Here is a 13,564-nt window from a genome sequence, read left to right as displayed (position 1 = left end):
AATGACTTGATTTTTAAAAGTCTTTCACTAAATCTAGTATAAAACACCATGAAAAACAAATAAAATGATTTACAGTATTAAGTAAAAGTTGTCTATTCTTTTATATTCTTGCTGTATCTTTTTTTTTCTGATGTGTAATTTGCTTCTGCAAGCTAACCCATAGTCATGAGAGTTCATATTTTGCCTGCTAAATAGTTCATATCTCTCTATCTGCAAAGTCCAGCCTCTCCCACCCCAAAGGAGGTGCTCAAAGAAGGCCACTTGGTTGTTATCATTCACAGGCTTCAATATTCACCATCTGTAGTAATTTACTATAATAATCTGTAAACTAAAAATAGTCCTAAAAGGACTCCCTTCTTGTTCATTTCTCCCAAACAGAATGAGTAGCCAACTTAAATAGTTGTTCTGTATCTCTGAAACCAATCTTTTAGATATTCAGAACAGAAATTCCAATATATCTGGATTCTATAGGGATTAATCTCTAGATCCAGCAGTAAGAGTTAAATATTGCTTCATTTTTCTTGTTGTTAAGGATGCTACAAACAAAACTAACAGGTTACATTTTATAAGAGAAAAGATACTACTCTTTGTTTTCATATTAACATCATCTTTAAAACTAGTTTCTCCAAGCTCTTTTTTTGGCATTTGACTTTGCATTAACTATCCCTTCAGGCATCTTCCTGGATGTTATGTGAACTCTGACAGTTGGAACTTCTATATACTATCAAGTAGAAAACTTTCACTTCAATATCCAACTATCTAAAGTCACTTTGGTTCATGGTGACTCCCCAAAATAAAAAACGGGGAACATTTCCCAAGCAGTGTATGGCTAGTTAAGGCTCTGTAGTGAGGCCATGTTTCCAGAGCTTAATTAAAAAATCAATTTATTCAATAAGTCCCTTTTATTTTAATGGTTGGTAACATTTTGTAAGTGGTATGTGATGCATGGAAGTGTTTAAAGAATCAAAATTTATTTGTTGGCTTGAAACATTTTAACTCACAGACTATATATGTATGCATTATTATTTGCACAGTGGATTTCCATTGTCTTTAAAACTGTTGGAAATTAAAAAAATTTGGATTTAATTCAACATCTATTTGGACAGTAGGTGGGAAATGGGAAAGCTCTGTCCTGTATTCATTTTGTTTTCAAGTTAGCACCCTTGGCAGCATATCAGTGACTACAGTTTCTAGTGGCCATATTTTTTTTAGTGACTTTAATCTTTTGTTATTAAAAATCAGCATTTGTTATATGTGTAGCTATTGCAATTATTAGATAACATAGTAATTAATGAAAAACAGCACTTAAATTCATTGGGACTTGCTTTCTATTTACCTTGCACTATGTAAATGGCTTATTCCCTATCCTAATAACTTGTTCTAGGGATATATGTAGAATAATATATTGACAAATTTGGTAATTCACTACGAGGTAACATAATATTTTTCAAAAAAACACTTTTGTGTACTTATTCTATAATGGATTACACAACTGAAGTATTTTTTTTTCATATCTTCTACCATTTTGTCAATTGGGATAGTTAGCCAAAGGGAAAATGAAAAACAGTAGACTCAGAATCTTTTAGCAAACTTTTCATTCTCCGTTTTGTATTTGTGTTTGAAACATATCTGCTAGAGACAACTTACTTAACAAATAGATGGCACACACTCAGGGTCATCAGATATAAAATCAAATTCCAACATATTAAAAAAGTAAAGAATACATTTGACAGAAATTACCTTTGCTTACAAAAAATTCATTACATACAATCTGCATATTTTATTGGACCAAGAACTGCCCTCTCCATTTACAAAACCAAAGAGAAACCTGGTGGTTAAGTAATATTCCCCCCAACCTCCTGAAGTGCACCATGTGTAGTCCCAAGTGTTTAAAGCTCATCTCAGGGTCCTGTGTATCCACTTACACTACACTCTATTCACTGCTATATTCAGGCTAAAGCAAAGCAAAGCAAGGTAAGTCCGTAGTTTTCACCAAGAGGTTGAGGGAATCATCAATGCCAAGAGCAATGTTACCGATGATGAAGATGGGGAGAGTGTATGGAGGGTCGACTGGGCACTAGTGATTTTCCCACCTGTGAAAATAGAGAAGTATTAAATGCAGCAAATTATTTTGATTTTGCTTGAGCTAGGAGAGAGTTGTTTTTAGGTTTGTAAGACAAAGGAGTGCACATGGGTTTGTTTCTGATGAGGGTGTGATTATAAAAAAAGACAAGGTATGGGGCTCCCAAAAATTATATGGAAGGCAGAATTCTATGTGGAATACTGTCTTACAAGCTATGTCATGTCTGAAAAACACCTCTACTCTGAAATTTAGTTTAATTTTCACCAATGATGCACTGCTAGAAAGCATCCCAAATTCCAGGTAGGTATGAACAATAAAATAGTATATTTTATTTATTTATATTTATATTTATTTATATTTTATTTATTGTTTATTTATTAAAAAAGGGAACAAGAATAGTTAGCAAAAGTTTGTATCAATAGAATTCATACAACAGAGTAGAGAGCCCAGATATGGACCCTCAACTCTATGGTCAAATAATCTTTGATAAAACAGGAAAAAATATACAGTGGAAAAAAGATAGTCTCTTCAATAAATGGTGCTGGGAAAACTGGACAGCTATATGTAGAATGAAACTTGACCATTCTCTTACACTGTACACAAAGATAAACTCAAAATAGATAAAAGACATCAACATGAGACAGGAATAGAATTCATAATTTAATTACTTCAGTCAGTGCTTGAGTTTGATAATAACAAAAGCATTTAACTTATTTTATTTATTTATGGGTTCTCCACTGACTTGATTGTTTTGGTTGAGCAGGCTTAAATTCTAAATTCTCATACCAAACTTGGCAAAGGCAAGAGATCCGTCTTTCATTACTCTTACCTATATTATACCCAGGAGAAATTCTTCCTTTTGGAAACAAATTATTTTATGCAGTTAATGTATTAAGGTGGTTGTTTCATTAAACACACTGATCTGAATGGATTAGTTTGAAGTAGTTTTGATAGTTCCACATAACAAACTCCACGTGAACTAAGTACTACCCTTAGACCTAACTTATCGGTTCCTCAAGTCAGAAGTCTGAAGTATTGTCATCATGATTGATATTTAATGAACATTTACTATATGCAGTGCACTGTGATGAGCCCTTTATACATATCATCTTATTCAAGGCTCACATCATTTCCATGCAGTAAGTACCATTTTTATTTCCCTGAGCTTAGATACTAGAACTTGCTTACAGTCATCAAGATGGGATTAGTGGAAACAGATGTTCTTATAATTGGCCTTAATTAAAACCTTACTGATAGATTAGACATAAAATAAGGTACTACCAAGTTTTGGGGATCATCGTTCTGTCAAGTTACCTTCTCTGGCAAGAGTTGAGTGTTATTGGGATCTGGTTATGATTTTTGTTATGGAAATAGTGTCCACATTTTTTTCAGATATTTATTTAAGAGCTGGGGTATCATTTTTTTGGTAACACACACACACATATAGGCAACAGCAAATCTTTTCTTAGAAAACGCCCATATTTAAGGCACTAATAGAACTTTAAGGCACTAATTTAAGGCACTAATAGAACTTTAATCAACATATTGGAGAATGTACAAAAGGAATTATTGCGAAGTGCTAGGCCTCATGTGAACCACAAGAAAGGCCTGATGGCAAAGCTTCACTGGAGTGGTATGTAATACAAACTGTGAAAACATCTTTTCTATTTATTTGAGAGTGGCTGAGTCCTTGTTAAATTGACTAACATAATACCTTTACAAAATCATCTCACTTTTAGAATGCAAAGTAGACTATAGCTCAAACCAAAAACGTTATTTTGGTATAGCAAATCAAAACAAAACACAAACATCAACACTGGACTAAGTTCTAGTTCCAGCTGCAAAACTAACTAGCTATTTTACTTGAGCGAGCCCTTGAACTTCTTAAGGCTTTTGGTTTTTGGAAATGATAAGAATGAAACCAATTGTTGCTCATTTTCTATAGGTCTGAGATAGACAATGAATTTTCATTTTATTAAAACTCAGAAAATGGGCTGCACTAGCTATATATTTTTAACTAAATCATAAAAGTTGACAATTCATTTTTCATGGAATAGAAGTTGTAATACAATGGGAGAATCAATGTTTTTATAAGTACTTTCAAACTTGGGGTTGATATTGTCCAGATGATACTTTACAATCTGATTGTCTTAGAGTTGACAGGAACCTTGGGGAGTCAGAGAATAATAGAATACTTAGAAGTTTACTAGAAGGATAAAAGAAGATAATATATGAAAAATACCTAGCGTAATGCCAAGAACATGATCAGGGTCAGTAAATGCTCATTATATCATTGCTTTTAGAAATGTAAGACTTATGATGCAAGCAGAGAGTTGTCATCTTTTTCACTTTTCAGAAATAATCTTTAGTCTTTCAAGGTGCTCTTGAAAATTTAACACCCACATCTGAACAGTTCAATTGTAGTAATCAATGTAGAGACATTATTATCTCTCTTGCTTTTGAAGTTATACTTTTATAAATGAATCATAAAGTGTATTAAATTTTACTGTGGCCACACTGTATTTAAATTCTTAGGTCTTTTCACCTAAATTTCTGAAAAATGTCAGATTTCATGTATCTTGTCTTTTTTTAAAATTTTTAACTTTTCATTTTGAAATAATTTTAGATGAACCAAAAGTTGTAAAACAGAGCAAAGAATATATCAGATTCCTTAAATGTTTGTTTCATCATTGTTGTGCTATTATTCTCTCTATAAATACATACATTTTTCCTGATCCATTTTTTAAAATTATGTTATGTTAGTCATCACACAGTACATCCTTAGTTTTGATGTCCTGAGCCATTTGAAAGTAAGTTGAAGATATGATATACATTAACCCCTAAATACTTTTAATGTATAGTTCCTAAAAATAAGACATTTTCTTATATAACCACAGTACATTTTTAAAGAAAAGATAATTATTGATATATATGTTATCTAATCTATAGACATTATTCAGATTTTATGAACTGTCCCAATAATATTCTTTATCTCATCTTGTATTTTATGTAAGAATTTACTTATCAAATATTATGTAAATGACTTTTCCTCAAAGCTTCAGTCTAATTATTTTCTTCCTTGTATTTGCCTTCTATCCCACTTCGTGGAATTAAAAAAAAAAATCATATGCAATACCTCTGGTCTTAATCCAAATTGATAAATAAGTTAAATGCAACAAAGTCACATGTAGTATCCTACAGGATATCACTGAATATTTCCCTTTAGGTGACAATTCTTCTTGAGAATAATTATTCAATAAATAGTGCTCATAATTGCCCATTAATTAATTGCACATTAAACATTTTAATCAAGGATTTAGGGAAATTACCTGATATTTTCTTAATAAGATAACTGCATACTTTATTAATTTTTTTTACTACTTCAGTGAAATGATTACTCATTTCTAAATTTATAAAATTTCTCTTCCTTTAATTTCTTTGCTGATGTAATAATGATGGTAGTGGTGAAGATACGTGGCCTTAGAGATAAGTGTACTTGGTTCCAAATCCTAGTTCTTCTACTTAGTGTGGTCTTAGGCAAGTTATTTAAATTTTCTCTGTAAAATATGAATAGTGCCATTGACCTCATATAATTATTACTAAGACTAAATAAAATGATGTATAAGACATGACCAGTAAGACTTATGACCAATCCTAACACATAGTAAGGGCTTAGTAAAAGCTATAAATTTTTAATACTGATAATAAAAACAATGAGATACAAATAAGTTCCAGTGATCTAATGTACAGCATTGTGATTATAGTTAAAAATACTATAGTACACACTTGAAAGTTGTGCAGGGAGTAAATTTTAAATGTTCTCACTACAAAAGGAAATGGCAGTTATATGGCATGATAAAGGCATTAGCTAATGCTATGGTGGTAATTTTGCAGTGCATAAATATATTAAATCAACAAGTTGTATACCTTAAATCTACAAAATGTTACATGTCAATTATATCTCAGTAAACCTGAAAAACAAAAAAATGATACTCAATAGAGTTTATAATTTACTTTGAAATCAATAAAGATGATCCAAGTTTAATTGTAAGGAGCATTTCTTTTAAGCTTTTCTGTACCTCATACACCTCATTCTCCATTATCTAATGATAAAAGTAATCAAGGTAATTGAGAAATAAGTATGTTAAAACAGTGAACTGGCAGTTTAAAAGCAATATTGCAAAGCCCAAATGGCCAGCAAGTTGCTTCTTGAGACATCTTCTTATTAATTGGAGGATGGTATGGAAATCAGAGTGAGAAGTAGGACCTTTACAAAGTTTTCATCCATGCAATTCATCATATTATTTTTTTGTGAGATTTACACTATTTAACATTGTTGGTGGTCATCAAATTAAGCTTACTATGTCAAAACTTACCTGAATAGGATGGTACCCTAATTTGGGTACTAGCTGTCCCATCCCCTCCTTCACTGTATGCTCGAACTTCAATAATATAGACTCCAGCATCCGGCAGTGGTACTACTGCTTGAGGTTTCTGTGTTTCAATAACTTGACTATTGCTGTGCCCCTCTTGCCTATAAAAAACCTGTAAATAATAACAGAGGTTTGAACATTTTATATTCAAATTATTCCAAATCTTTATTGAATGACTATGTTATGTCATATTTTGAGCTAAGGAAGCCTATGACTTTGACAGATATGTAAGTAAATGCAATGTATATGCTATATGCAACAGTGAAAAAGTACATAAGATGCTATGGAAATAAAGAAGGAGAGTTTAATTCTGTCTGTGGGTTAAGAAAGGTTTTTCATGGGATGTGATGCCTCATCTGTGTATGAGTAGAGTTCTAAAGTTGGATAAAGGGATGAGAATTCTAGGAAAAGATAAGAGAAAATGAAAAAAAAATACACCTAAGCAATAAGAAACCATAACATTAGGATATGGAATAGACATGGGGGATGGTGATACATGAAACTAGAGCAGTAGGTAGTGAAGGGGCATATCACTGAAGTCTTTTGTTCTTGGTTATTGAAATGAATAGTAGCCTGAGGGAGTAGTCAAAGCCGGCATCTTCAAATTCAAAGGATTAAAAAGATAACTTGTTAAAAATTTAAACAATAAATATTTAACAATGTAAGAAATCACTGAAAAGTTAAAATTTTAGTGTTTTTACTTAGTTCTGTGGTTTGCTTTACTGTGAACTGGCATTTGGATGCTTTGGATAGTAAAGTAAAGTCTTTTTGACACCTAACCATTGTACTAGAATAGAACATCTATTCATGGCAAACAGTTTCAGAATTACAAATTAGGACAGGATTATCCTGGGGTGCCTGGGTGGCTAAGTTGGTTAAGTATCTGCCCTCAATTCAGATCATGACCCTGGGGTCCTGGGATCAAGCCCCATATTGAGCTTCTTGCTCAGCAGGGAGCCTGGTTCTCCCTCAGTCTGTTGTTCCCCCTGCTTATGCTCTCTCTGTCTTGCTCACTCTCTTAAATAAATAAATAAATAAATAAATAAATATCTTTAAAAAGAAAAGACATAAGGAGAAGGGACAAGGTGGCAGAGGAGTAGGGAGCCCTATTTCCACTGGCCCCCTGAATTGAGCTAAATATCTACCAGAACACTCTGAACACCCATGAAATTCAGCCTGAGATATAAGATTTTATACTTCTGGATCTCTACAGAAGATTATACACTTCTGGTCTCTACTATAGGACATAGTGCAGAGGGTTTACCTTGCTTGGATCATGGTTGATATATTTAGCTATATATCCCCTCAACGACCTCTCACCAAAAGAGTCGGACAAGTAATACCCAACAGAGGAAAAAGACAGAGACTGTGACCTCTGCCACAGAACTACTGAATGTGGTCATAAACAGTGTGTTGGAAATAGAATTCAGGGTAAGAATTATCCAGACAATAGCTAGGTTGGGGAAGACTATTAGTGGCAACATAGAATCTCTAAGGGTGGAAGTGAGAGCTGATCTGGCAGATCTTAAAAATGCTATCAATGAGATCCATTCTAATTTAAATACTCTAAAAGCTAGGGTAAATGAGGCAGAATTTGTGATCTAGAAGAGAAACTGATAGAAAAGAAGGACTAGGAGGAGGCCTAGAACAAACAGCTTAGAAACCATGAAATCAGAATTAGGGAAATGACACCATGAAATGTTCCAATGTCAGAATTATTGAGATCCCTGAGGAGGTGGAGAGAGAGAGGGGACTAGAAGATATAGTTGAACAAACTCTAGATGAGAATTTCCCTGATCTAGGGAATGGAACAAGTGTTCATGTCCTAGAGGCAGAGAGGACACCCCCCAAGATCAGTGAGGGTAGAAAGACCCCCCAGACATGTGATGATGGAATTCCTGAATTCTAAATTCAGAGATGTCTTAATGGTAGCTAAGGGGGAAGAGATTCCTTATATACAGAGGTGGGGCCATGAGAATAATGTCAGACCTGTCCACAGAAACCTGGAAAGCCAGAAACACCTGGAAAGACATATTCATGGCACTAAATGAGAAGAACATTAGCTAAGAATAGGTTATCTGACAAGGCTGACATTCAGAATGGATGGAGAGGTAAAGAAAGAGCTTCCAAGACCAGCAAAGTCTAAAAGATTATGTGACCACCAAGCTGGCACTACAAGAAATATTAAGAGGGTTTTATAAAAGAAGAAAGACCCCAAGAGTGATATAGAACAGAACTTTATAGACAATCTATAAAAATAAGGACTTCACAGACAATAAAAACTTATCTTTTAACAATCACTTTCAACATAAATGTCCTAAATGCTCCCATAAAATGGCACAGGTTTGCAGACTGGATAAAAAGACAGGACTCATCCATATGCTGTCTACAAGAAGCCCATTTGGAACCTAAAGATACATCCAGACTGAAAGTGAAGGACTGGAGAATCATCTTTCATGCCCATGGGCCTCAAAAGAAAGCTGGGACAGTGATCCTCATATCAGATAAATTAGATTGTAAGCTAAAGACCATACTCAGAGATAAAGAAGGACACTATATCATTCTTAAAGGGTTTATCCACCAAGAAGATCTAACAATTATAAAAGTTTATGCCCCCAACATGGGAACAGCCACCTACATGAGCCAACTGTTAATCAAAATAGAGTCAAGTTGATAAGAATATGTTAATTATAGGGGATCTTAACACATCACTCTCAGAAATAGACAGATAATCTAAGCAGAAAATCAATAAAAAACAAGAAAATTGAATGACACATTGGACCAGATGGACCTCATAGATTTATACAGAACATTCCACCCTAAAACAACAGAATACTCATTCTTCTCAAATGCACATGAAACTTTCTCCAGATTAGACCACACACTGGGTCACAAATCAGGTCTCAACTGATACCAAAAGACCAAGATTATTCCCTGCATATTCTCAGACCACAATGCTTTGAACTGTAACTCAATCATAAGAAAAAGTTTGGAAAGAATTCAAATACTTGGAACTGAAAGACCATCCTGCTCAAGAATGTTTGGGTCAATCACCTATGGGTTATGGCAAAGGCGGCCGTAAGGGGGAAATATATAGCCATACAAGCCTCAGTCAAAAAAATTGAAAAATCCCTAATATGCAAACTCTCTTTACACCTAAAGAACTGGAGAACCAACAACAAATTAAGCCAACCCCACCCACAAGAAGGGAAATAATTAAAATTAGAGCAAAAAATCACTGAGCTAGAAACTAGAGATACAGTAGAACACATCAACAAAACTAAAAGCTGTTTTTGAAAGAATAATTAAAATTGATAAACCACTGGCCAAACTAATCCAAAACAAAAGAGAGAGGATCCAAATTAATAAAATTGTGAATGAAAAGGCAGATCATGACTAACACTAAGGAAATATAAATAATCATCAGAAATTATTATTAACAGTTATATGCCAATAAGTTAAGCAACCTAGATAAAATGAATGCATTCCTGGAAACCTATAAACTTCTAAGACTGAAATAAGAATAAATTGACAACCTGAATAGACCAATATCTAGTAATGGGATTGAAGTAGTCATCAAAAGCTTCCCAAAAAACAAGATTCCAGGACCTGACAGATATACTAAGAAATTCTACCAAACATTCAAAGAGGAAATAATACCTATTCTCCTGAATCTGTTTCAAAAATTAAAAACAGAAGGAAAATTTCCAGACTCTTTCTATCAAGCCAGCATTATCTTGATGTCTAAACTAGGCAAAGACCCCAGACCAATATCTCTGATGAATATGGATGCCAAGATTCTCAAAAAGATCCTAGCTAACAGGATCCAACAGTACGTTAAAAAAATTATCCACCAGGACCAGGTGGGATTTATCCATGGGATTCAAGTGTGGTTCAACTTTTGTAAATCAATCAACGTGATAGAACAAATCAATAATAGGAGAGAGAAGAGCCACATTGTCCTCTCAATTGATGTAGAAAAAGCATTTGACAAGATACAACATCCATTCCTAATTAAAATGCTTCAAAGTATAGGGATAGTGGGAATATTCCTCAACTTCATAAAATCTATCTGTGAAAAACCCACGGTGAATATCATTCTCAAAGGGGAAAAGCTGACAGCCTTCCCTTTGAGATCAGGAACATGACAAGGATTACCCATTTTTGTCACTGTTGTTCATCATAGTACTAGAAGTCCTAGCAACAGCAATCAGACAACAAAAAGAAACAAAAGGTATTCAAATTGGCAAAGAAGAAGTCAAACTCTCTCTCTTCACAGATGGCTTGATACTTTATGTGAAAAACCCAAAAGACTCCACCCTCAAAAACTAATGATGCATTTTATGGTGACTAAGAAATAATGGTGACCTCAAATTACTAGAACAGAAATCAGTTGCTTTCTTATACACTAACAATGGATCTGTAGAAAGGTAGATTAGAGAATCAGTTCCACTTACGATAGCACCAAAAACCATAAGATTATCTTGGAATAAACCTAATCAAAGAGGTAAAAGATATATACTTGAGGAACTATAGAACACTTATGACAGAAATTGAAGAAGACACAAAAACCATTCCATACTCATTAATTGGGAGAATAAACATTGTTAAAATGTCTATGCTGCCCAGAGGAATCTATACTTTCAATGTAATACCAATCAAAATACCAGAAGCATTACAAAGTGCTGGAACAAATAATCCTAAAATCTGTGTGCAACCAGAAGAGACCCCAAATCTCTAAGGAAATGTTGAAAAAGAAAAAGCTGGAGGCATCACATTGCCTGATTTCAAGCTTTATTACAAAGCTATGATCACCAAGACAGCATGGTACTGGCACAAAAACAGACACATAGACCAAGGAACAGAGTATAGAGCTGAGATACAGCTCCTCAACTCTATGGTCAAATAATCTTCAACAAAGCAGAAAAAACAATATACAGTGGAAAAAAGACAGTCACTTCAATAAATGGTGCTGGGAAAATTGGACAGCTATGTATAGAAGAATAAAACTGGACCATTCTCTTACACCATACACAAAGATAAACTCTGAATGGAAGAAAGACCTCAACGTGAGACAAGAGTCCATCAAAATCCTAGAGGAGAACATAGGCAGTAACCTCTTCGACATCAGTCACGGCAACTTCTTTCAAGACATGTCACCAAAGACAAAGGAGACAAAAGTGTAAATGAACTTTTGGGACTTCATCAAGATCAAAAGCTTCTGCACAACAAAGGGAACAGCCAACAAAACAAAGAGGAAACCCACGAAATGGGACATATTCTCAAGTGAACAGTACAGACAAAAGGCTGATATCCAAGATCTATAAAGAACTTCTCAAACTCAACACCCAAAAAACAGATAATCATCTCAAAAAATGGGCAGAAGACATGAAGAGACACTTTTGCAAAGAAGACATACAAATGGCTAACAGACACATGAAAAAATGTTTATCATCATTAGCCAGCAGGGAAATTCAAATCAAAACATCATTGAGATACCATCTTACACCAGTTAGAATGGCAAAGATTAACATGACAGGAAACAACAAATGTTGGGAAGGATGTGGAGAAAGGGGAACCCTCTTCCATTGTTGGTGGGAATGCAAGTTGGTGTAGCCACTTTGGAAAAGTGTGGAGATTACTCAAAAAACTAAAAATAAAGCTACCTTATGACCTGGCAATTGTACAGCTGGGTATTTACCCCAACGTAACAGACACAGTGAAAAGAAGGGCCATCTGTACCCCAATGTTCAGAGCAACAATGTCCACAGTAGCCAAACTGTGGAAAGAGCTGAGATGCTCTTTCCATCTCAAGAGCTCTTCAAGAATGGATAAAGAAGATGTGGTCCATATATCCAGTGGGATATTATTTAGCCATCAGAAAGGATGAATACTCAACCGTTGGATGAACATGGATGGAACTGGAGTAGATTATGCTGAGTAAAATAAGTCAAGCAGAGAAAGTCAATTATCATATGGCTTCACTTACTTGTGGAACATAAGGAATAACATGGAGGACATGAGAAGGAAAGGAAAAGTGAATTGGGGGTAATCAGAGAAGGAGACAAACCATGAAAGACTGTGGATTCTGAGAAACAAACTGAGGGTTTTAGATGGGAGGAGAGTGGGGAGATGGGTGAGCCTGGTGGTGTGTATTAAGGAGGGCATGTATTGCATGGAGCACTGGGTGTTGTACATAAAAAAAAAAAAAATGAATCTTGGAACACTGCATAAAAACTAATGATGAATTTTTATGGTGACTAACTAACAAAATTAAAAATAAATAAATAAAATAAATTTAAAAAGACATGAAATTATCCTTTGGTTACATATCAGAAAGCAAAGATCATAGGAGTTATGCAATTTATACAAGATCACATGGCTAGTTAAGAAAGAAATTGGGTTAGAAGTTTATTATTCTGATGATCAGTTAAGAGCTGCTTCAGAACTATATTATATTGTTTCTACTTATAGATCTGGATTTAAAAAAATCTCCTACAAACAAAATAAAAGAAAATACAATCTCTATATTTCTGTTTAAAAGAAATTGACTTCTCTTGCCATCATTGTTCATTGTCAATAGTCAGTATTTCAATTGCACCATAAAAGATGCTTAGAAAGCTAGATAAAAATTTAGATTTTTTCTTATTAAAATCTGTTTTGAGCTTGAACTAACAGACATAGAAGGAAAAAAAAACTTTAGTAGAACAATCTTGTCATATATTAAATCATGCCTATACTTGATCCTCCCTTTTGCATTCTGGTAATAAATGGTCCCTCCATTTCATTTTCTTTATCTTTCAGAGATTTAAATTTATTTCAGGGTCTCAAGAGAGAAGTAACTTCTCTCTAAAAGTATTTAGTGCATGCAGTAATTATATGCATTGAAATTCTTATAGGGAAGAATAAGTATAATTTATTGGATATATCATGTGGGCCAGGAACACTGCTATATATTGGAGATTCATAACAGAACAAGACCACATGGTTCCTGCTCTCATGTCACTTACAATGTAATAGGGACAGATAGTAATGCAGTGACATGTGA

The 13,564-nt window shown here is 34.1% G+C and overlaps 1 protein-coding gene across 2 annotated transcripts in view; it reads right to left on the bottom strand.

Moving 5' to 3' along the window:
• Positions 1-1,580: 1,580 nt before the first annotated feature.
• CNTN5 (contactin 5) overlaps positions 1,581-13,564 on the bottom strand; it is a 1,359,165-nt gene continuing 1,347,181 nt past the window's right edge. For both annotated transcript variants that reach the window (XM_045080322.1, XM_045080321.1), the window contains 2 exons: positions 6,460-6,628; positions 1,581-2,093 (listed from right to left, as the gene is read on the bottom strand). In XM_045080322.1, the coding sequence (XP_044936257.1) occupies positions 1,990-2,093; positions 6,460-6,628 (273 nt within the window). In that variant the 3' untranslated portion in view covers positions 1,581-1,989. The remainder of the gene's footprint in view (positions 2,094-6,459; positions 6,629-13,564) is intronic.

The sequence above is a fragment of the Mustela putorius genome, unplaced genomic scaffold (genome assembly GCF_011764305.1).
Source record: "Mustela putorius furo isolate JIRA1106 unplaced genomic scaffold, ASM1176430v1.1 tig00000460_pilon_pilon_pilon, whole genome shotgun sequence".
Taxonomy (NCBI): Eukaryota; Metazoa; Chordata; class Mammalia; order Carnivora; family Mustelidae; genus Mustela; species Mustela putorius.
This window is presented reverse-complemented; position numbering and strand designations above follow the sequence as displayed.